Raw genomic sequence first — 26,348 nt, 5'->3', positions numbered from 1 at the left:
ATTCAACTAGTATGCAGAACACATCATGTGATGTGCGGGGCTTGATGAATGCAAGGCTGGGGTAAAAATTGCTGGAAAAAACATTAACAACCTTAGATATGCAGAAGATAAAACTTTGATGGCTGAAAGGAGCCTTCTAATCAAGATGAAAGAAGAAAGTGCAAAAGCTGGGTTGCCCTTAAACATAAAAAAACCAAGATTCTGGCAACCAGACTGATTGACAACTGGCAATAGAGGGAGAAAACGTGGAGGCAGTGACATTTCTAGGTGCAAAGATCACTGCAGACGCAGACTGCAACCAGGAAATCAGAAGACGTCTACATCTTGGGAGGAGAGCAAAATCTTGATAAAATAGTGAAGAGTAGAGACATCACACTGGCAACGAAGATCCGCATAGTTAAAGCTATGGTATTCTGCGTAGTAACCTACGGATGTGAGAGTTAGACCATAAGGAAGGCTGAGCGAAGAAAGATATATGCTTTTGAACTGTGGTGTTGAAGGAAAGTTCTGAGAATGCTTTGGACCGTGAGACGATCCAACCAGTCCATACTTCAGGAAATAAAGCCCGACTGCTCATTGGGAAGGATATTAGAGGCAAAGATGAAGTATTTTGGCCACATCATGAGGAGACAGAAGAAAATGATGCTGCTACCGGGCTGAATTCAAAGTGCTGGCGTTGGCCTTTAAAGCCCTAAACGGTTCCGGCCCAAGCTACCTATCTGACCGCATCTCTGCCTATGAACCCACCAGGAGTTTGAGATCTTCCGGGGAGATCCTGCTCTCGATCCCGCCTGCTTCTCAAGCTCGGCTGGCGGGGACGAGAGATAGGGCCTTCTCGGTGGTGGCTCCTCGGCTGTGGAACGCCCTTCCTACGGACATTAGACTAGCACCATCTCTAATGGTATTCCGCAAAAAGGTGAAGACCTGGATGTTTGTGCAGGCATTTGAGTAATTTAGTGCAATCTGGTAATGGAACATAGGAATGGAACAATGGACGACGAACCTGGACTACGCTTGGATGATGAGAAGATTGGCTACGGTTGTTTTTTGTAATAATTGTGCATTGTAATTGCTTATTGGTAATTTATGGATAATGTGTTAAGTCAATTGTTATATGTTGTATGGAACCACTGCTGTTTCTACTGTTTTTACTGTTTGTGAACCGCTGTGAGTCGCCTTCGGCTTGAGATACAGCAGTATATAAGCAAAGTAAATAAATAAATGCTGGGGGAAATGAAAGGAAAAAAGGAGGAGAGGCCGACCAAGGGCAAGATGGATGGATGGCATCCTTTGAAGTGACTGGCTTGACCTCAGAGGTGGCCCTAGGTAATTTTCAACAGTAAGCAAACAGTATTTTGGCGCCCCCCCCCCCCCAACCAATCATTGATATATATTTTCTGTTCATCGTGGGAGTTGTGTGTGCCATATTTAGTTCAATTCCATCATTGGTGGAGTTCAGAATGCTCTTTGATTGTAGGCGAACTATACATCCCAGTAAGCACAACTCATAATGTCAAGGTCTATTTTCCCCCAAGAGTGCCCCTGGGCAAAATCAACTATACTGAAAATGCTTGACCTTGAAGGAGCTGGGGGTGGTGACGGCCGACAGGGAGCTCTGGCGTGGGCTGGTCCAGGAGGTCACAAAGAGTTGGAAGCGACTGAACAAATAAGCAACATTCTTGAAGTGGATAATAGAATAGAATAGAATTGCCACTAAAGACAACAAATACGTATGAGCTTACTAACCATTCGCTTTCATTAGTTTTCAAGGCATTGTGTAAATACTATGTAAATATGGTCCCAAAAGGATCAGGTGAGAGACAATGAACTGTTATTACGAAATCTGAGGAATGCTTCTGTCGTTCCTATTCCACGCACAGCCACTGGGACAGGTTGGCGAGTGGGGTGTATCCCCAGCCAAGGAGAGGGTTGCCCAACGGGCTCCCGAGCGAGGCCTGCCAGGCGGAAAGCGCCTCCCTCCCTCCCGAGGGGTGAAGGAACAGCCTGCCTCGTTAATGATTGCCGGGAGGCCTTAAAGGCGCCCCGAAGCGCCGGCTGCAGCGCGAGAGGGAGATGGCCAACTGGCTGGCGGCGCTGCGGCCCGGCCTGCGAGGCCTGCTCTGGGCGCTGGGCCTGGGCCTGGCGGGGACCGCGCTGGTCCTGGTCGGGGTGGTGCTCGGCCGGACCTACGGCGCCTCCCGGCCCCCGACGCTGGGCCTGCCGCTGCGGGACAGAGGGCCCCTCGCCCGCCGCCTGGAGCCCGTCTTCACCGCCCAAGAAAAGCAGGCGCTCAAGGAGAACCTCCGCGGTAAAACATGGCTGCGAAAGTGGGGGAAACTTCAGACGGGAGGGCGCAGCGGCAGGCGGAGAGGCGCTGTCCTTCCGCGCCCCCTACAGGCCACAAGCGGAAGCGGAGAGCAATGCAGGAATATAGGCACTGTATAGGCAAACTTTGGCCTTCCTTCCCGGTGTTTTGGACTACAACAGACTACCGGCTGTTAGGAAATTTGGGAGTTGAAGTCCAAAACACCTGGAGGGAGGGCCGAACTTTCTCAAGTCGCTCTGCAGGAATATAGAGACACTTATTGATTTATTTAGTGGTTCTTTTGTTTTTAAGGTACTCATTATGCACAGAGCCTTTATATATATATATAGATTGTGTCAAATCATTAATAAAAAATAAAGGAAAAAAATAAAAGTTAAAAAACATCTGTTCCAAATACATATCATCCCTTCAGCAAAACCTGTGAATGTGTAACAACCTTGCTGTGGACTATATTTTAAGTAAACTGATCTATCACATCAAAAAATATGTCTTCTTTTAACACTTTTGGGGACTCAAGGCGACTTACATAGAGGCAATTATTCAATGCCTTAAAACACATACAATTCAAAAAAAATATTAAAATTGAATTAGATTAAAATTAAAACATATTAAACATTTAAAAACATTCCATTCCATACTGAAATCACTTACAGGCATGGGCAAACCTCAGCCCTCCCTCCAGGTGTTTATTGTAATGTTATTTTGCTAATGTATTAATATGTTTTTATGTAATTATGATGTTGCTTGTTGCTTATGTTTTGGTTTTATTTTGCTGTAATATGTTGTTTGGGCTTGGCCTCATGTAAGCCGCCCGAGTCCCCGTTGGGGGAGATGGTAGCAGGGTATAACTAAAGATTATTATTATTATTATTATTATTATTATTATTATTATTATTATTATGGACTTCAACTCCCACAATTCCTAACAGTCTGCCAGTATATCCCCCATCCAAAGCAACCATTCAATGCAGTTTCAAGCCAGGGTTGAAAAAAGTGGGGTACTGTTCCATTATCCCAGGCATGGGCAAACTTCGGCCCTCCCTCCAGGTGTTTTGTTAATAATTGTTAGGAATCCGACTGTTAGGAATTGTGGGGATTGAAGTTCAAAACACCTGGACTGCCAAAGTTTGCTCCCCCCAGCAAAAATATAGTAATTTATAATACTAATATTCTGCTATGCTAATAATATAATATACTGTATTATACATATATTGATAATAATATTATAATGTAATACACTATAATGCTAATAATAATACAATATAATAATTGTATATTATATGTTACATGTAATATTACTAATAGTATCACATTATAGTGGTATAGTACAATATAGTAATATATAATACTAATATTGTGCTATGCTAATAATATATTGTATATACATATAATATTGATAATAGTATTATAATGTAATACAATATAGTACTACTAATAATACAAGATAATAATAATATATAGGTTTTTCCGGGCTATATGGCCATATTCTGGAGGCAGTTTTTCTCCTGACGTTTCGTCTGCATCTATGGCAAGCATCCTCAGCAAAACAACAGAGAGTAAACAATCAGGCACATCAATTCACTCTCAACAAGAGATTCCCCCCAGGCGCTTCCAGGCCATTGAATGCAAATCAAGGTGATCAGCTGAAACATTACCCTGGTCATTCCACAGATACATAAACCCATTTTTCCTACTTCCATCAGACCTCACTACCTCTGAGGATGCTTGCCATAGATGCAGTCGAAACGTCAGGAGAAAAATTGCCTCCAGAACATGGCCATATAGCCCGGAAAAACCTACAACAACTTTTGAGAGAGTTTCAAACCTCATTAGATGGAGTCCTAAGAGAGAGTATTATGTATATATCTGGAATATATTATGTGAAATGCTTGGGATTTAATGGATGCAGTTTGACCCCACTTTCATTGCCATGGAATCACAGGAGTTGTCATTTTATAAGGTTTTGAGCCTTCTGTAATAATAATAATAATAATAATAATAATAATAATAATAATTTATTTGTAACCCGCCCTATCTCCCCAAGGGGGCTCAGGGCAGCTTCCAATATAGTGACAGACAAATATTCAATGCCTGTATAAACAACGGTAGAAAAAATTTAAATAATACAATACAATACAGTTACACAGTGTTTTAAAAACAAGCCCCCAGTGGCACAGTGGGTTAAACCACTGAGCTCCTGAACTTGCTAACTGAAAGGTCAGCAGTTCAAATCCGGGGAGCAGGGTGAGCTCCCACTGTTAACCCCAGCTTCTGCCAACCTAGTAGCTCAAAAGCATGCAAATGTGAGATCAATAGGTACCACTTTGGCGGCAAAGTAACTGCACTACATGCAGTCATGCCGGCCACATGTACTTGGAGGAGTTTACAGACAATGCCAGCTCTTCATCTCAGAGATGAGCATCACCCCCCAGAGTCAGACATAACTAGACTTAATGTCAAGGGGAAACCTTTATTCTGATAATTATCATTAAATAATCAAAAATTTCTCTGCCCAAGAGTTCTTGTGCCTCTTCAAACTGTGTGCAAATCATGAGATTCCATAGCACCGGCCTCAGAAGTTAAGTGGTACTAAATTGCATTAATTTCACATTGTAGATGCACCCTCAGTCATCTTTACAGGCAGTTTTGGATTTTAAAGCATTTAGAAATTCTCTATACTGGTTGATTGGTGTTTTGTTGAGTCACTTTGTTTCTCCTGGCCCTTCAGCTCAAGGTTGGAACAGAAAAGGCGACAAGCAAAAAGATTAATTCCCCCTTGCTACAATTGATTTTCCCAATTAAGTTTTAGTTATATTTGTTTGCTTAAGCTGTTATACAGTTCTGCCATTATAAGGAAGTTTAGACCACACAAAAAAAGCAACAGCATCACACCAGAAACAGGTGGATAAGAAGTTACTGAAATATAAAAACATCTTTATATATGGAATGGAAAGAATGTGACGGGCTTTGTTGTGTTGTGTTTTGTTTTTGACAGAGAAAAGCTTGAAAGAGGCATTTGCCCAGAATGGTGGAGTGATTCAGTTCATTGCAGTATTGCAGTATTGTTGTAGTGTAGAGTTTTGCTTATCTGTGAAAATATCAAAATCTCTTCTCTTTTATGTAAGGTTCAATCAGATTACAAACCGTTTCCTTCTCAGAAGATGAACAGAATGTAACAGCCCTGGCAGAATTTGAACCATATATTCGTAAAGGTATTTATATTTCTGATCTTGACAGAATAAAATGGCATTTTTTCTATATCTGATTTTGCTGTATGGTTAAATAACGCTTATTATTTCTATCGCTAATATTGCTCTTATCTGACAAGACCAAAGTACTGAACTGATAAAATGTCATTAATTATTCAGTGGAGCAACTGACAAAACATAGATTTGGTGTTGAATACAGTTACAGAAGTTTGCCAAGAGAAAATGAAATCTATAATTGCAGATTTCCCAATCCTTGATTCCCACTTGGGTATAAATAGGTTTTAGCTATGAATAGGTTTTTAATCCCGTTTTAGGGAGTTTAAGTGTTTATTTTTAATACAGTTAATATTTAATTCTATTTTAATGTTCATATATTTTATATTTTAAATTGTATTGTAGTGGTTTTGCTGTAAGCTGCTTTGAGTATTTTTAGAGGCAAAAAGTGGGGTAATAATAATAATAATAACAACAACAACAACAACAACAATTTTGAAAAAGGAGATGGAGGGCCTGATTCTGGCAGCCCAAGAACAAGCCATTAGAACAAATGCCATCAAAGTCAGAATTGAAAAGTCCAGAATTTGCAACAAAGAACTCCAGATGCTGAGTATATAAGGTCTGACAAATTGAAATTGGATGAGTATGGCAAAAGAGAACAACAATGGTATCAATAGTGGTTGGTGCTCTTGGAGGCATTCCAAGAAACATTGAAAAGCACTTGAAAAGCCTTAATTTGGACAGAACATCAATCCACATGCTGCAGAAGGGAGCACTTCTCAACATATTCTACAAAAATATTTCTAATATCCTAGGCCCTTGGGAAGAAACCTATATTCAGACACACTTGGACTTAATGTGCATGTGTGCTGTGTAGTTCTAGACATATAAATTATTATTATTATAACCCTAACCCTAACCAAAGACCTATACAGTATTCTTCTTCTTTGTCCTTCAGTAACTCATTCATTCAAATGTCATTGTAAAATATTTGCCTTAATTAATGTTTCAATGTTAGAAACAAATCTAAGTATTTCTCCTTGTTTTTCTCTTTCATGAAGCCTTTCCTTTAGTGTTCTCTACTACATTCATCCAACATCAAGTTATTGGAGGATATAGCCACCTGTTTACTGTCCAAGGGTCTGACCCACAACTACAGCCCTACATGTTGCTTGCCCATATAGATGTAGTCCCAGCTTCCCCAGAAGGCTGGGATGTTAGTGACCCTTTCTCTGCTGAAGAACGTGATGGGTTCATCTATGGAAGAGGAACATTGGATAACAAAAACTCTGTTATGGTATATTTGTTATAGATTTAACAACTCTTGGAGAAAGCAAAAAATGTTTGCAAGATGCAGATGTGCATGAAATGTAATTTCTCACAAGAAGTAGAGATGGCTACTCATTTGGATGCATTTTAAAACAGTTTAGAGAAATTCGTGGAACATGCAGTTTTTTAATGGTAGTATCAGGGGTGCTGAAATGCTACTGTCTGACCATTCTGGTGAGTTCGGAAAGGGATTAAGTGTGGAGAATGACACAACAATCCTTAATCTGCTTTAAACATCTGTTTTAAATGAGCCTTGTGCAATGGGGCACCCATTTGAGGAAATAAAATCATGATAGATCACAGCAGGCCTACAGTGAGAAAACTTCTTCAATCGTGTCACTTCTAAAATGTATTTTGGGGTGATGGATTTGAGCAACGAAATATCACATGCACTTCGTTCACAAGTTTCATGACTAATTTCAGTTAGTTGTATCTTACAACATAGGAGTATCAAAGCAAAAAAAATGTCCATGATTGAGCAAATCTAGGGTCATTTTTGGATTTAAAATACCAAATTATTTTAAAGGCAGCATACATTTTTCTGAAATATTATGATCCTAAATCTCCCATGTTTGCACAGGCAGCCCCCAAGTTACAAACACCTGGCTTATATATGACTCCTAGTTATAACCCCAGAGGAAGCTGGTGCTCTTGGCCTTTGGCGGTATTTGAAAATGTTTAAGCATTTGCATGCAAAGGTAAAAGTAAATAATATGTTAAGATAAACATCAATCTAAGTTGTATTTAAAGTAGAACTCCATGCTTTTTTAAAAAAAGTTTTGGTTAGTATGCTGTCTCAGCTGCTATTTCCTCATTTGAAATTTACCATTATTTCACTTCCTGCCCCTGAGACAACAGGAAGTTAGAGGAAATCTAACCCTAGAAAAGGAAATCAACTTCTATAAGAGTTATTACCAAAAAGAGGTGTCTCTAGTGAAGCTTTATTGCCAATCCTTGTTTGTACAATAACCCCAAATTTTCAAAATCCAGTTGTTACAGGGACAGAAAGTGAGGGCACAGTGGTGTTAACTCTTCCCTATGCTATCCAAAACTTTAAACAAATTGGCTGGAGTTACACTTAAAAATGTACCTGTTCCAACTTACATACAAATTTAACTTAAGAACAGACCTACAGAACTTATCTTGTTCAAAACCAGGAGACTGACTGTAGTAGATGAAAAGCCTTGCTAAATGCAGTTGAGATGTATATTGAAGAAGTAGTTCTATTGTTTTGTAGTCATATCTTATTCTACTGAGTTTACTTCCAAATCCTTATTGTCAGGATTATTTATCAAAGATAGAGAACAGTTTGATATTTAACATTATTTGTTTCCATTCTTAGGGGATTCTACAGGCACTGGAATTCTTGTTAAAACGAAATTACAGGCCTCAGAGAAGTTTCTATATTGGTCTTGGGCATGATGAAGAGGTATATATTTGTAAATTTTTCCATCTATTTATTTTAGCACTGGAACTTAGTCCATCCAAGAGGCTGAAATGATGCATTCAATTGCTTTTCTGTTTACCTATTGAGTACCTTTTTGATATTGTGCTATCATACTGTGAGATTTTTATATAAATTGCAGTAGAATCATAGAGTTGGAAGAAACCTCGTGGGCCATCCAGTCCAACCCCCTGCCAAGAAGCAGGAAATCACATTCAAAGCACCCCCGAGAGATGGCCACCCAGCCTCTGTTTAAAAGCCTCAAGGGAAGAAGCTTCCACCACACTCTGTGGCAGAGATTTCCACTGCTGAATAGCTCTCACAGTCAGAAAGTTCTTCCTCATGTTCAGGTGGAATCTCCTTTCCTGTAATTTGAAGCCATTCTTCCACATCCTTGTCTCCAGGGCAGCTGAAAACAAGCTTGATTCCTCCTCCCTGTAATTTTCCCTCACCTCTTTATCTATGGCCTTCATCATGTCTCTTCTCTTCTGCAGGGTAAACATGCCCAGCTCTATAAGCCGCTCCTCATAGGGCTTGTTCTTCAGACTCTTGATCATTTTAGTCACCCTCCTCTGGACACATTCCAGCTTGTCAACTTCTCGCTTCAATTGCAGGGCCCAGAACTGGACACAGTGTCATTCTAGGTGTGGTCTAACCAAGGTAGAATAGAGGTGTAGCATGGCTTCCCTGGATCTAGGCACTAGACTTCTATTTATGCAGGTCAAAATCCCATTGGCTTTTTAAGCTGCCGCATGACATTGTTTGCTCATCCACGAGAACCCCAAGATCTTTTTCACATCTACTGCTGTCGAACCAGGCATTGTCCCCCTTTCTGTGTCTTTGCATTTCATTTTTTTCTGCCTAAGTGGGAGTATCTTGCATTTGTTCCTGTTGAACTTCATTTTGTTAGTTTTGGCTCATCTCTCTAATTTGTTAAGATGATTTTGAATGCTGCTCCTGTCTTCCGGAGTATTGGCTATTCCTCCCAATTTGGTGTCGTCTGCGGATAATAAAATAGTAAAATGATTACTGACTAGTCAGGTTCTGGCAACAAGTCTTTTATTTTGTGAAGAATGCCATCATTTCCACATTAGATTTGAACCTATCAATCATTATAAGAAACATTTGAAATAATTACTGTAATTCAGGGATTGTAACTGAAGACTGGGGTACTCTGTTACTTCCATTTATTGCTGGAGGATCTAATACTCTGCTAAAACATTTTTATGACAATTTCCTCTTTATTTGTGGCATTCATCGCCACAGTTCACCTGTTGGGCTTTAGGAGAATTCAGCGAATAATATATTTCTTTGAATGAGATCATACAGATAATCCAAAACCTAAGAATCTTGAGGCAAAATGCTATTTCCTGTATAACATAATTTTATGATAATAGCTTTCTTCTACTGAAATACCGGATGTTTGCTGATGCCAGATGCAGAATAGTCAGGTAGTGGCTTAATGTGTTGAGAACATATTGCTGTGTGTTTTTCAGGTAGGTGGCAAAAAAGGAGCAAAGAAGATTGTGGCTGAGCTGGAATCTAAAGGCGTGAAGCTTGCTTTTGTACTTGATGAGGGCAGCTTCATCCTTGATGGAGTCGTTACAGGAATAGAGAAACCTGTAGCTCTGTAAGTAAAGATGACAGTTTACCACAACAAATAGCCCGAAAAACTCACAACAACCCAATGTCATTATTGCACATATAGGAAGCCAAAAGCCATGCCTGATTAAATGCAAGCAATTCAGATACAATCTGACAGGACATTTTTATCTGTCCCTGATCTAGAATGTTGAAAATGTATACTACTGACTTTCATTTTACTTCAATATGAATATAACAGAATGATCATAGAAATACCATATTTCATTGCCAAATAGTCACCACTGCATAATAGTCACACCCCCATTTTTGGGGTCGCAAAATCAGTATTTTTGTCTTCCTTGCAAAATAGTTGCAGAGACATTTGGTGCTGGTTCTTCCTTCCTTCTTTCTTTCTCTGAAGGAAAGGCAAGTTTAAAAAAAACCTGAAATTGAGGTCTCTGGAGCTTCACTTCTCCCTCATTTCTCCAAAGAGATCTATTTCAGATTTTATAAATTGCTCTGCCTTTGGAAAAACAAGGAAAGGAAAAGAATCTACCCTTCTTCTTCCTCCAAAGCAAGACAGTTCAAAAAAGCAAACAAACAGAAACTGAGCTGTCTGTTTGAGGCTGGATCATCCCTCCTCCTTCTGTTTTGGAGGCAAGAGACTGGAGAACCAAAGGCAGATTTTTTAAATCAGATAATAGTTGCACCCCCTTTTTTAAATAAAAAAGGGCTAAGCAGTGTGATTACTATGTTATGAAATACGGTATTTTTAGCCAAAATAACTGCCAGCTATGGAATAATATATATGTGCCTGGCACACCTGTTCTTAGACTGTTGGTGTTCCTCTTACATAGTGGTTCCCAACCTGTGGGCCATGGCACACTGGTGGGCTGTGAGACCTAAAATGAGATTATTAAATATGCTTTATTGTGGGCAAGCAGATGGCATTTACTGGATGGTATATGTTCAGAAACAAGAGCTGATGTGGTCTATCCAATGCTATTTTCTAAATCAGCACCCCAAATAACTGAACTGAATCTAAAGTTGACCAAAAACCAATTCGTAATCATTTCGGCATTAATGTTGGAGAGCGGTCTCTGGTCAAAAAAAGGTTGGGAACCACAGCTCTTACAGGAAACAGTCATATTACTCGGTGGGGGTGGGGGGACAGGACAAGGAATCTTTGAATCTAAAGTGAATGTGATGTTTTCCCATTGATATTGTGACCTATAGTGGGGTACAGAATAGTCCAATGTTCTGAACTGATCAGAAACCATAAGCACAGTGTGCACCATGATACACTCATCCGGTGGCGAATAATGGACCTGATTATCAAAATAAGCACATTTGTCCAATTGAAGATAATGAAAAATCTTATGAAATTTCATCAATGATTTTTCCCTCACTTATCAGGATAGGCCTCACAGAAAAGGGTGCAATTACAGCACATTTCACTGTGACATCATCACCAGGTCATTCTTCTGCACCACCTAAGAGAACAAGTATCGGCATTCTTTCTGAAGCTATGTCCAAGTGAGTATTTGTCCTTGTAGTAAATTTCCAGGACAAGTCTACTCAAATGAAAGTCCCTTCGGGTTCAGTAGGACTTCTTTTCATGCAAATGTATACAAAATTACAGTTTAAAGATCTTACCTTTTTTCTAGATAGCCTTAATCTAAACAAAATCATTAGTTACTATGATGGATTAAAGTACAGACAGTCCCCAAGTTATGAACAAGATAGGTTCCATAGGTTTGTTCTTAATGTGATTTTATTTGTAAATAGGGACATGAATATTTTAAAGTGGAACTCCAGCCTCTATCTATCTATCTATCTATCTATCTATCTATCTAGAAAGAGAAACAGAGAGACAGAGAGAGCAAGCAAGCTTTGGGTAGCATAGGGAAGAGTTAACACTCCTGTGGTGTTTGCTTTGCTCTCTGTGTTCCTGTTCAAAAGATTTCATCTCACTTTCTGTCCCTGTGATAATTGGATTTTGAAAAAAAAATTCCTTGTTTTGGAAACAAGTTTTGGTGAGAAAGCTTCAGTGGAGTATTTATTTAAAATGTTATCATTTGTTTAAAGAAACATACTCATAGAAACATTATCTGATTACAAGTATGTCTAGGCAGGAGTTGTCATTTTATGTGTTGTGTACAAATCTAAGTTCTTTAAAGGACCAAAAAATTGTTGCTGCTACTACTATTATTAAAATATGCTCTCAAAGGGCTATATAACTGCACCAGTTGTTAAGTTGGCTAAAATTATGAATGGAGTGTTTGTTTGTCCTGCATTTTTTCCAGGCTGGAGAAGAATCCAATGCCAAATCTGTTTGGTCAGGGACCTGAACTCTTGATGTTTGAGGAATTGGCACCAGAAGTAAGGATTTAGCAATTTGTGCCCTTCCACTTGTTTTCAGTGAATTACATGTTTCTATGCCATTTTAGTTCTTGGTTTGATCAGTCTAGCAGTTGCCATTATATCTGACCCAACAGTACTACAATGTGTACTACAATGTGATGGCAAACCAGCTTTGAATACTGCTGTAGAGTGCAAGCATAAATTATTATACATTTGGGTATAACTTCAAAATAAGATTAGCTGAAGTCAAAAGCAAATGGAAGTGGATGGGGTGGCTTACATATAGAAGAAATAGTCTGGATTATGCTTTGTACGCATAATCTGCAAGAATGCTTCCAACAGAAATATTATTTCAGAACATACTTTTTGTTAAGAGCTAGATTTTCTGATATGTTTTCCTGTTTTCTTCTCTTACATTCAGTTTAAGTTCCCTCTCAATATCATCATGGCAAATCTGTGGCTATTTGCACCTCTAGTTGGCAGGTAAGAAAGAGGCAGGATATATTAGTGCATTCCCTTCTTGGAAGTACCTGCTTTCATCTTTAAATTATTCATAATTTTTGGAAGTTGCAAAACAATAAGGGATTTATTTTGCTGAAATATGTCCATTACATTTATTTTCTGTGATATTCTAAAAGAGGACCTATTTGAGTGTCAAGAAGATAATATACTATCTTAACAGATGGTAATGCAGGCAGAATGTAACTACATTGTATACTGAAATAGAAGAAGAAAGGGACTATTCATCCTCTCAAGATTTTCTGAAATTAAATAGATTATCTAATTTAAATACATTTAATTTATGTAACACACATCCACAAGGATAAAAAGTATAACTTCAGGTTATTTTCTGATTCTATGGGAATTCCAGTATATTTGAGATGATAAAATGTATTCCCACCAGTTTCCTTAAAATGGTGCCCAAAACTAGAGACAGTATTCCAAATTAACAATCTATTGCTACTTCCATTGATGGAAGTGTTGAACAGTTGACACAGCCTAAGATTGAATTAGATTTCAGTTTGCTGCCATGTTGCACTACTGACTCATGTTTAGTAGGTGGTCTACTAAAACCTCTAAATATAGCTGTTTGGACAGCATAAAGTACCTACATCTGATTTTTCCCTTCCTAAGTATAAAAGCATACATTTATGTCTGTTGAAATTCAATTGGCTTATTTTCTCCCATTTCTTCAATTTGTTATAAATCATTTTCGATCTAATGAGCTGTTACCAATCCTCCACTCCAGTTCGGCAAAATGTGCAAAATTGATGAGAATTCTCTTTACTCCTTCATCCAAGTCACTGGGTCAAAATTTCTTATTTCATACAGCAATCAGAAATAATTAATACATTGTATGTGGAAATGCGGTGTTCCTGCCAAAACCTTCAAATAAAGAAATTCAGGTGGAACACACACAAACATAGGGGATAGATGTATATTTATTGATCCAAAATATTGTACCTAATTTGTGAAAGGGAAAACTACATTATTTTATTTTGAAGAAATTCTTCATTTTCACACAGATTTCTTGAGCGGACACCCAGCACAAATACATTTGTTCGGACCACTACCGCACTGACTATGTTTAATGGAGGAATCAAGGTACCATTCTATGAATTAAGGGGATTTCCCTAAAGCAGTGGTTCTTAACCTGTGGGCCACAGACCATCAGTAGGCCATGAGGATAAAAATCTGACCCACAAGCCTCCTTCCTCTTTATTTTTTATTATTTATTTTATTTCTGCTCCTTTCACACTGCCTGCCACTCCTTCCCTGTTGCTGACCATGGCATATTTTCTTTATCAGAAACTAGAGCTAATGTGGTTTATCCAATGCAATTTTCTGAATCAGCAACCCAAACCGAATCTATAGTTGACCAAAAACCGATTCATAATGCTTTTGGTACTAATGTTAGAGGTAGTCCCTGGTCAAGTAGTCCCTGGTAAAAGTGGTCCCTAGTAAAAAAAAAAAAAAAAGAAGAAGAAGAAGAAGAAGTTGGGAACCACTGCCCTAAAGTATATTGAGAGTCTCCCAGATTACTAATGTGAATATTATGAGAATACATCCCTGCCTTTCCAAGTGGCAGTTTCTCTTTCCAGGCTGTCTATTCCCTTTTCTTGAATTCAGCATATTGACTCAGGGCATGCATCCCCATCCCCACCCCCACCCCATCCCCTTATATATAGCATGAATAACTTTCTGGTTAGATAGAAAATGAACTACTAGTTTGCCTCTAAATATATGTACTTTAAGCAGAGAGCAGTAGCCAGTTTCAGCATGTCACTGGTGCTCACAGGTTCTAAAAGTGGGTAGAGGAGAGGTTGAACAAATGCGGAAATCCTAACTTTTTTAAAAGGCCACAACGTTTGGATACATGTACAGTAGATTTTTGACATTGCATGGCATGATATAGTTACTTATTAGCATGTCTGCCTAAATGCCGAATATAGTGGTGAAGTCAGAATTCCACTGTGGTGCAAACTGATGCATAGTTCCCTTCCACCATCAGAAGGTATATCTTGATAGAGGATTTCCACATGAGGTTCTGTTGTTATGATTGGGAAACTAGATGCAGGCCCCTTCAACACTGCCATAGAAAATCCAGATTATCTGCTTTGAACTAGATTATATGGCAGTATAGACTCATATAATTCAGTTCAAAGCAGATCATGTGGATTATCTACTTTGATATATATGACAGTGTAGAAGGGGCCACTGTAGCTGAATGACCACAGTCCTGAACCTGGGACTGAGAAAGAATCCAGGCATTCTGAAGGACCACCAGGAGGTTCAAGATTGAAAACCAGCTGAAGTTCCTCTCCACAAAATGGAAATTTGGATCATAGATGAGTTGGGGTCTGAGTTGGGTTGATATGCTGGCACTAAATGTTTCTTAAAAAATAAAGTACTTTAAACCAAAGTTTCTTAAACTTTCTACCCTTTTTGGCCTGAGAATATATAGCTATATAAAATCAGTATAAACCAAAGATTTACTAATAATAAATCAGCATTTGCAAGGCTAGCTAAACAAATGGATTACCCTTTTTAGTAAGTATATCTGAAATATATCTGAATCCACTGTAAATGCCGCAATCAAATTTATGTAAATATCTAAAACATCTACTTGGCAACAGATCTATAATCCTGTTTACTATTGCAGATTTTTTCAGGAACCCAGCATTTATTTATTTACTTATTTCATTTATATACCACTTTTCTCACCCCTGGGGGGACTCAAAGTGGTTTCCAATGTATTCACTGCAAAATTCAATGCCTTACAAAATATGAAAACCTAACATAAAAACAACAGTAACATAAAACTATCAATTAAATCATAAAATGTAATTACATTAAACATTAAAATATGGGATTAGAAACACTTCAATATAAACATTAACATCAGCCAATCCAGAAGCATGGTCCAGGCCGTTCCAGTATCAAATAACATTGTACATAATCCGGGTTCATTTCTTGTCCTGCTTACTGCCCAAATGCTTGTTTCCACAGCCATATTTTTGCTTTTTTCTGAAGGCCAAGAGGGAGGGTGCTGACCTAATTTCATTGGGGATGGCATTCCACAGACAAGGGGACACCACTGAGAAGACCCTGTCCCTCGTACCCACCAGTCACGCCTGTGAAGAAGGTGGGAACGAGAGCAGGGCCTCCCCGGGCAATCTTAACCTCCGAGATGGTTCACAGGGGGATATACATTTGGACGCATAAACTGGGCTGGAACCATTTCGGGCTTTATAGGCTAAAGCCAGCACTTTGAATTGTGCTCGGTAGCAGACTGGCAGCCAGTGGAGCTGATGTAACAGGGGGGTTGTGTGCTCCCTGTACCCCGGTCCAGCAAAGCAATCTGGCTGCCGTCCAATGGACCATTTGGAGCTTCCGAACAGTCTTCAAAGGCAACCCCATATAGAGTGTATTGAGGTAAGGGAATCCCAGTTGGATCCAGGATTCTCAGTATAAGAAACAGTACTCAAACAAATTCCCCTCAAAATAATATTATTTTATTAAGAGGCTTTATTTGATGTGCTAGTTAAACAGTGACACTCAGTGGCGGAATGAGAAAGGGCACATTGGGCTTTTATTATTCGTAATTTTCTGTTTTAAAAAGCAGCCCGAATAACACCCAGTGGTGGCAGACTTGTGCCTTTTAAATGTACTGTTGCCCCAATCATGTGGCAAGCGTGGAATATGGTTTAAAGGGAATGCATCAAAAAGGCAAGTAGGGCTTTGAGCACTGAACTAGGGCTCTGAAGAGTGGCATTGGGATCTTTGCCATAGAAACTCACTGGGTAGCCTTGGGCAAGTCACACACTTTCAACCCAAGAGGAAAGCAAAGACAAATCTCTTCTGAAAAAATCTTGCCAAGAAAACACAGTGATAGATTCACCTTAAGAGTCGCAATAAGTTAGAAATGAGTTAAAGACAGAACAACCTGACCCTGAAGCTGCTTTCCTTCTAGGATACAGCTCTTGTGGATCCCTCCATTGCCAAAGCATCAAAACAGAACTTTATTTTGTGTTAGTATAACTTAAGAGCAAAGGGAATAATGAATTTCAAGCGCAAAGAGTAAAATGTGTATTCCTTAAATGCATGGCTCATTTAATTTTCATAAGGCATCACAGACAAACTAAAGACTGTATAATAATTTGAACAATAATTAGTGGGCAATGGATTGCTTTAAATCTTTGCCTTGTTGCTTGAAGATTGTACCCTTATTCTCTGTGCCTCTTTTCCTTCCCTCTTGTCAAGTCCAATGTCATTCCACCGTTCGCAAATGCAACTGCAAATTTCCGCATTCATCCAGCTCAAACAGTTGACCAGGTATGTGGAATGTGATTTTTGTTTCACCCTCCTTGTTTTATCTTAGTATAAACTGTCAAGTCTGGGATTGTTGTCTTTTCAATTTGGCAGTGAGACAGAGACCTTGCAGACAATAGCCATAGATTTCTCTTTTGTAGACTAAGACTGTTGAGCGATACATTATTGTTTTGACAAACATAAATTGAGTTAGTAGGCCAAGAATATCAAATAACAAAAGAGTTATTTTAATAATTGCCCTCCTATTCTAAAATCAGTGATGGAATAACTAATGAATGTGTCTTCTTGTCTTCTGTTTTCATTTTATTTTTAGCATCTCTCAATGATCTCTACATTAGAAATGTAGACAGTCTGAGGGTCTTTAGAGGTGGTTGCTCAAAATTAATTTCCTGTCAAGAACTTGTTAACACTTGTGATCCCGTTGTGTAACTGGAAAAAGTTCAATAGCCAGGCCCCATACTGGCTTCTATACTGACTCTGTAACTTCCTTTAGAAAGCTGTAATTGATTTGCAGAGTTGACCTACAATCTGTGTTAATTGTGTGACAAAAACCGTCTTGCTACATGGGCTCGCTTGTTCTTTTGGATTTGTTCTTAGGTCTTGGAAATAATAGAACAAACAATTGATGATGGCCAAGTGAAGATAGAACTGGAGGACGCTTTTGATCCACTTCCAATTAGTCCCTGGGATGACCAGACCTTCGGCGTGCAGGTTTTCCGTCAGGCTATTCTGGATGTTTTCACAGATGTTGGCAGTATAGCTCCAGGTACTGGCAATGCATGATTGTTATTACTTTGTTCTTTGTTTCTGCTCAGTAATCCCTATTTTGTTTCTAATTTTTTTGAATTTTATTTCATTGTAGCATCCACAACACATATACACTTGCTCAGATTTTTTTAAAAACTTGTTTTCCCTCCTCTTCCCCCCCCCCCCTTTTTTTGGACCTGAGAACCTTTTGGCAGTAAGCATTATTTTAAAAAAAAAACTAATAAAAACTGGCAAGTGTACTTTGACTTCAGTCTCTCATTTCACATATACAATTTGTGGGAGCTTATACAAAGCTATCACATATACCATATTTTCCGCTATACAAGGCGACTGGGGGTATAAGACGACCCCCAACTTTTAAAGATAAAATACAGAATTTGAGATATACTCGCCATTTAAGACTACTCCTCTTCCAACACTATGACCCTATGGCCCTCACCACTCTCTTTTCAAGGACCTCCTCCGCCCTCACCGCTCACCTCCAAAGGCCACTGGGCTTGCCTAGGCCCAAGGAAGTGCCTCCGGATGATGACTTCCAGCATCCCTGGGTGGTGGTGTGCCTTGGATATGTTCGCTGAGGCATTCTGGGAGCCGTAGTTCCCTGACTCCTACTGCTCCCAGAATGCCTCAGCAAGCACATCCAAGGCACGCTGCTGTCCAGGGCAACTGGGAGTCATCATCCAGAGGTGTAAGGAAGCACTTCTGGACGACTACCAGCAGCCCCGGGTGGTGGGGTGCCTTGGATGTGCTCGCTGAGGCATTCTGCGAGCCATAAGAATCAGGGAACTACTGCTTCCAGAATGCCTCAGTGAGCACATCCAAGGCACGCTGTCGCTCGGGGCTGCTGGGTGTTGTCCAGAGACGATTCCTTGCCCCTCCAGATGACGACTCCCAGGAGGCCTGGATGGCGTTGTGCCTTGGATGTGCACACTGAAGCATTCTGGGAGTAGTAGGAGTCATAGGAGTCTGTTGGCGATAGGTGTGAATGATTCAGTTGGACACCTTGATTAGCATCCTAAGGACATTTCAGCATGTTTCTCCCAGCTGGGACCTAAATCCAGTTGATAGTTCCAACTAAAGAAAATAGCTGAATCAGTTACTGAATAATAGATCAACCTATTGATATAGTGTATTTACTCTAGTTGGCACTTGCAATTGGACTCCGAGGACTTGAGTGTTGAAATTCAGTCACATCCTGCACAAGTTTATAGTTCTCATCAAGGAAATATATAGGCAGATGAGTTAGCTGGTAGAGAAAGTCCTTCCCCATGGTCCTCTCTCTCTCTCTCTCTCTCTCTCATTCTCTCCTGTTTGTTGGGCTGTTAGATCTCACGGACACACTTCTTTTTATCCAAGTGTCCTGGCCACATAGTAAGCCTTTGAGACTTCCATTTTATGCTTCTCCTGTAAGCATATATAGAGAGAAGATGTCTACAGAGAGCTAGATAGATAAATGGGTCCTAACTTTACTATATAGAAATGTAGTTCTTTCAATAAAGTCTCTCATAATTTTTAAAGCTTGACCCTATTCCTATAATTGCTGAATCTCATTTGCTCTACTGCTGTGTTTAAGAAGCTTCTGATCTGCTAAACTGTTGTTGCTGATTTATGTAGGAAATACTTTTTCTATTCTTAAATTACCCAACATTGAGATCTAATTCTTATAATGGTCTTAAAGTAGCATTGACTTCTTTGCTGCCATTCCTGAGTTACACTGATGTTTTCTCTTCTAGGTATTTGTGTTGGAAACACTGACAGTAGACATTACACCAGTCTTACAAACGCTGCTTATCGATTCAACCCAGTGTTCTTCAACCCCACAGATTTACCAAGGTATAGTTGTTCTACTTGATAATTTCTTCCTAGTGAAAGCTCGTGGAGATAAACACGAATGTTTCACTATCATTGCAAATAAATTGCTACTATTGAAACTGGATGCAGAGCAGCCCTTCTCTATAGCCTTGAATGGGTTTATAATATTGTGGTTTGAGTCTCAGAAAAGAATTCAGGAGACCGAGGTTCTGTTAGCCATGCAAATGCACTGGGTGGCCTGGGCAAGTCACATTCAACCTTTGATGAAGTCAATGGTAAACCTCTGAATAAATCTTTACCAATAAAATGATAAGAGTTTCCATAAACTGTAGTCAAATTAAACCAAAAGATGTCAGACAAAGCTTGATCTTGAACAGAAACTGAAAACTCTTTTATGTCTGAAGGACAATTCCTATCCCTCTTGAATTGCCTGGAGAACAGCTTGGAAAAAATATTATTTGATACACAACAAGATTAGTACAAGGCAAATAAGATCACTATGCTGGCTGTTGTATTTGCTCACACATCGGACACTTCCCAAGTGTCTAGGACTATTATTATTTTGTTTATGTTTATTTATGCCCCACTTTATCTCTCCCAAAGAAGACCCAAAGTGACTTACATTAAAAGTATGAGCACAGAATTTAAAATATACAAACATGCAAACTTTAAAACAGAATTAAACATAACAGTATTAAAAATTCACAGTTAAAAACCATTAAAACATATTAAAAGCTAAAAACCACAACTATTTGGATTGCAATTCCCAAAACTTCCAATCACTGGAGCCCGTGGCCAGGCAGGCCTGAAGATTTTGGGAAATGTGGATGAGAAAAGAATTCCCCCACCCCAACAATTCTGGCTTATGTTACAGATACATAATGTTCCATTGTCAGGTGAGCCTAATGTAAAGAAATAATAACACAAGGTAACACGATTTTTGAGCCTGAGTTATAAATGTCATTCCCTGATTGGTTCTATCATAAAAACACGGGAAAAGTTTATACAACTGCAAAAACTTTGTTTTTGGCGAGACAACCTGCATCACATTTTGCTACAGTTTTTTAATTAATTTTTCAGAGTGTCTCAACCAATTTAACATAGTTTGTAGCAGCCACAAAAACAAGGTGTACGGAGTATAACAACTACTTTCAGAGTAAGTCCTGCACGATTAAACGGGAAATAACACTTTTAGACCATGAACATTTTAAAAAAAATTGTTACATAGTGTAATGATTAAAAGTGTAACCTAAAGCCAGCAACAAAAATCCTATGGTCCATAATAGCATTAGTATCGTATTTCTAGGCCCAGCTTTTCTTCCACAAAGCCATGTTTGGGGCTGTTTTAGAGCATGTTGCAGGAGGCAACCTGTGCCTGCAAAAACAGTTAGGAAGTACTATGATATAGATCTAAAAATGGTTTGGCTTGTTTTAATCTCACCCTGTGTTATTGCTTCACACACACAGTAAAAGGAAACAAACTGTATTTATTTATTTACATCAGACATAGAGATCCTAACAAAACTTTCCTATATAATAATAATAATAACAACAACAACAACAACAACAACAACAACAACTTTATTCTTGTATTCCACTACCATCTCCCTGAAGGGACTCGAGGTTGCTTACACATGGCACAAGGTACCTAAAAACACAAGGTGCCTGATCCTTAAGTTTGAAAATGGCCAGAACTTCAAATATATGTTAGAGGTTGGTAGTTGGCAAAGAGCAATATAGGCCCCTCTTTGTACAGTTTTTGTACAGAGTTTGGAAGTATTCGTATTAGCACAAATGCATTAAGATTCCATTCAAACCACAATGATATATGAAAATAAAAATTCAAAGAATATCCCTATATGGGTTGTTGTAGGTTTTTCGGGCTGTGTGGCCATGTTCTGGAAGCATTCTCTCCTAGCGTTTTGCCTGCATCAATGGCAGGCATCCTCAGAGGTTGGATGTGGCATTTGTACTTTGCTACATTCAGTAAAGGACAAGAGGAATCCTCTCACCTCTGCAGGAGTCTACCGAATACCATGCAGCTATGGACAAGTCTACATAGGGACCACCAAACGCAGCATTGCCTAAACACAAATCAAGGAACATGAAAGGCACTGCAGACTACTTCAACCAGAGAAGTCAGCCATAGCAGAGCACCTGCTGAACCAACCTGCGTTATTGGAGAACACAGAACCAACCTGTGTTATTGGAGAACACAGAAATGCTGGACCACTCTAACAACCACTATGTCAGGCTACACAAAGAAACCACTGAAATCCACAGGCATGTGGACATTTTCAACAGAAAGGAAGAAACCATGAAAATGTGGCTACCAGTATTAAAAAAACCTCTAAAATTATAACAGTAAATAAAGAACAAAACTCAAACACAGTGGAACTCCAGAAAAGAAACAATCAGGAACAGCTAATCACCTCTTAACAAAGAATTCCCCCAGGCAGTAACAGGGCACACCTAAAAACTGTAAGGCCATCAAATGTTAATCAAGGTGGCCAATTGAAACATTCACACCCAGCTCCAACAGACAAGAGTTCTTTCTCCCACTTTGGACTTTCCATGGATATGTAAACCCATTTTTCCTAGTTTCCAACAGACCTCACAACCTCTGAGGATGCCTGCCATAGATGCAGCCAAAATGTCAGGAGAGAATGCTTCTAGAACATGGCCATACAGCCCGAAAAACCTACAACAACCCAGTGATCCCAGCCATGAAAGCATCTGACAATATATCCCTATCCCTTTTTCATAACCTCTGTACTTCCCCCTTTCCCCCATCTTTTTCATTTTACTGTTTTTGGTTTCCTTTTTTGCATAACCATACTTTCAAAATATATTTCTGAGATACACAGTCATCCCTTAAAATTTGTGAGTTAAATGTTTACGGATTTAATTATTCACACATTACTGTATGTGCCACTGCCTCTGCCCTGTAGATGATTGAAAGAATAGATTATGGCTAAGCATTTTTGGTCCTCCCGCGCAATTCTATGGTTTCATGTTGTTAACTGCTGCAGCATTTTTCCGTACAGCAATGGGGAAGATGTGGCTCTTCGCACATTGTTGGACTGCAAATCCCACCACAACATAACCAATGGATCAAATTTCCCATAGCATTATCAGAGTCCCTGGCAGACTTAGAGACAATAAACACTTTAAATAAATTAAGTAAATAAGTTATTGAGTACATATGTTAGTTAAAGCATAAATGATTAACTGAAAGTCAAGTTCATTAACTTTAATGTAGGCACGCTCTTAAACACTCTTAGTGAGGTTTACCTCTTAATCCAAATTTCTCACCTGAGACCTTACACCAAACAGGCCCTGTTTACACTGAGATATTATGCATTTCCTTAATGCAGTTTAACTGCATTGAACTGCATTGTATGAGTCCACGCAGTTCAATGCAGTTAAAATGCATTATATGAGTGTATATTGTCCATATAATGCAGTTTCAAACTGCATTATATGGCAATGTAGATGGGGTCTAAAGAACACAAATGACTACAGATACCTGTTTTTGCACTCAGTGAACCACTCGGCCGCATCTACATTGCCATATAATGCAGTTTGAAACTGCATTATGTGGACAATATAGACTCATATAATGCAGTTTAACTGCACTGAACTGCAATATATGTCTATACTGACCATACAAAGCAGTTTCAAACTACATTCTATGGCAATGTAGATGGGGCCTGAGGCTTAATTGAAGAGGACTGAAATGTACATTTTTGACAAAAAAATAACTGCATACTTAATGGATTCGTAATCAGAAGCTTGAGGTTGGCTTCAGATTTAGTTGTATGCCAGCAAATTATTTCTAATTTATGGCAACCCTAAAATGAAACTATCACAGAATTTCTCTTTGCAGAATTTGTTTACATTATGCCTTTCTTGGAGGCTGAGAGAGTGTGACTTGCCCAAAGTCACTCACTGGATTTCAGTGGCCATGTGGGGATTCGAACCCTGGTCTCCCACTGTCCTAGTCATACACTGAAACTATGCTGACTCTCCCAGACTTAGTAGACCTATTAAAATCAGCTAATTACATAGTCACAGTAGAATGGAGATGATTTGATACTGATTGGTATAAAACATCATTATTTTTCTTTTAATCAGGTTCCATGGGTTGAATGAAAGGATCTCTATTGATGGGTATGAAAGGCAAGTGAAGTTTCTCTTCCAAGTGATTCAACATTCCGATTTTCACCAGCCCACAGTGCCACATGCAAACCTTCATGAGTTATGAAAGCAAAAAGTATCAAGGTTTCCGAGGAATTTGAAATATATAGCACAGCTCTGTTCCAGTTTGCCTTCTTTTCCAGAGCGTAGCTGTTAGGAATAATGAGTTGCATTCAGATTTAAAGTAATGAGATATTGTGCTTCACAGGTGGTTAGAAAACCTACTGAAAACTTAAACCGAACAAATGGCTTTGATAAAAACAAAGTATTGAGCTTGCTGTTATTGTTCTACCTCATAATTAACAGAGTCTTGAAAATCTCCATAGGGCAGCAGTATAAAGTTTGTATACTAAAGAACATTTGAATTGTTCTCAGATAGAAAAATGACAGTTTTTCATGTAGAGGCAAGAGACAAAGGAGACACACCTTTTGTGTGTAGTTGAAGTTGGTAGTACAGATTGTGTATCACTTACCAGGAATTCTGATTTCTAGAATTGTCCACATGGGTGGCTGAAATAGTGATGCCTTTGTTTTCTGATGGTTCAGTGTAAACAAACTTTGTTTCATGCATAAAATAAAAATATTGTATAAAATTACCTTCTGGCTATGTGTGTAAGATTATATATGAAACATAAATTGATTTCACGTCTACACTTTGGTCTCATCTCACAGATCTCTCATCATGTATATATAAGCAAATACATATATTCCAAAATCTGAAATAAATCACTTCTTGTTCAAAGCATTTCAAATAAGGAATCCTGAAAATTGGATGCCCTGATAAATTTGTGAACATCCTGCAGCTCCTCCACAATGACAACTGTCTTGGACAGCAACAGCTCCCAAAACAACCCATTTAAGTTGGTGTCATGTGCCAAACAGGGATGCGTTACTATCCTAACCTTATTTTCCATCTTCATAACTATGATTCTACATCTTGACAGGAAGCTTCTTGGTAAAAGGTTTTCCCCTGACATTAAGTCCAGTCATGCCCGACTCTGTGGTGTGGTACTCATCTCAATTTCTAAGCTGAAGAGCCAGCATCGTCCACAGACACCTCCAAGGTCATGTGGCCAGCATGACCGCATGGAGCGCTGTTACCTTCCCACTGGAGCGGTACCTATTGATCTATTCACATTTGCATGTTTTTGAACTGTTAGGTTGGCAGAAGCTGGGGCTGATAGCGGAAGCTCACAGTGCTTCCTGTATTTGAACCTGCGACCTTTCGGTCAACAAGCTCAGCAGCTCAGGGCTTCAACCCACTGTGCCACTGGGGGCACTCTTCTTCTTACCGATATAGAAATCATGTATCAAACAAAAAGATGACAAGCTCTTTCAGCTGGCTGAAAGCCAAAAGTAAGATCACAACAACTTCTGTTTTGGAAATCCAATATGCTTATGACAATGTAGCCTGTGCTCATTCAAAGGAAAACCTACAAGCCACCTTAAACACCATATGAAAAGCTTGGCCTCTCACTGAGCATCGAGCCAATCAAAGTGCTCTACCAGCATGCACCAACTAATCCCTCTGCAATGCTAGAAATAAAGCTTAATGGTGTAACCTAGAAAATGTATTTATTTATTTATTTCGGGTACTTTTACCCCGCCCTTCTCAACCCCCGAGGGGGGACTCAGGGCGGCTTACAAAAGGCACAATTCGATGCCTATACAAAAATTATACATAGTGTACAAAAACCATAGTTAAAACAACTTTCACAGTTAAAACAATCATAACAATCAATATATATCACATCATATAAAAACTATTCACATGCTCAGCATTCGTCTTTCAGAGTTCCAAATTCCATTCCATTAGTCATTTCCTGGCCATTCTCAAAGTCCTTTCTTTATCTGCACGATTGTCCGAATGCCTGGTCCCAAATCCATGTTTTCAGTTTTTTCCTGAAGGAAATGAGTGATGTCGCTGATCTAATTTCCCCAGGGAGCGAATTCCACAGGTGGGGGGCCACCACCGAGAAGGCCCTGCTGGGTAGCGGAAAATGGTCAAAATGTTGACCATTTTCCGCTACCCAGTCAGCCACCTGTCCACAAAAGTTGACATTGGTGCAGAAATACAATACTGTCTGAGTTAACTTGAAGTTAAACAACAACAAATTATGGTGACTGTAATTTCAGATTTAAAGCCACCATTTTAGAGAAATTTAATTCCCTTGGGTTCCGATTGATTAGATTACTTTAAACCTGGAAAGTTGACTCTTTTGATGTCTAGGGCTACATTCCTGAGGCAAAATCTATTGGAAAAATCAAATATTGGGGTGGTGGGATCTGAATAAGCAACTGGCACTGTAAAGGTATGTGAATCCAAACCTGTTGGTAGACCACCTACTGAGTCTCTCCCCTCATGAATAAGATCTATCTCAAGTTTAATTGTAAATTCAGGGTTGGGAAGAGGAACATATTTAGCTTTCCTGCCCACATTCTCCATCTGGTGGCAACTATGCTTAGAAGAAAGGTCAAATTG

At 39.2% G+C, this 26,348-nt stretch overlaps 1 protein-coding gene across 1 annotated transcript; it reads left to right on the top strand.

Moving 5' to 3' along the window:
• Positions 1-1,879: 1,879 nt before the first annotated feature.
• Positions 1,880-24,462, top strand: PM20D1 (peptidase M20 domain containing 1). The gene is made up of 13 exons (XM_060772890.2): positions 1,880-2,308; positions 5,452-5,538; positions 6,594-6,829; positions 8,204-8,290; positions 9,802-9,935; positions 11,306-11,425; positions 12,196-12,271; positions 12,675-12,736; positions 13,780-13,858; positions 17,018-17,089; positions 17,684-17,852; positions 19,588-19,687; positions 23,804-24,462. The coding sequence occupies exons 1-13, from the start codon at positions 2,074-2,076 to the stop codon at positions 23,931-23,933; spliced, it is 1,587 nt and encodes a 528-aa protein (XP_060628873.2). The 5' UTR covers positions 1,880-2,073; the 3' UTR covers positions 23,934-24,462.
• Positions 24,463-26,348: the final 1,886 nt, after the last annotated feature.

The sequence above is a fragment of the Anolis sagrei genome, chromosome 4 (genome assembly GCF_037176765.1).
Source record: "Anolis sagrei isolate rAnoSag1 chromosome 4, rAnoSag1.mat, whole genome shotgun sequence".
NCBI classification, from domain to species: Eukaryota; Metazoa; Chordata; class Lepidosauria; order Squamata; family Dactyloidae; genus Anolis; species Anolis sagrei.
Note: the sequence above shows the minus strand (reverse complement) of the source record. Positions and strands in the feature narration are given on the sequence as shown.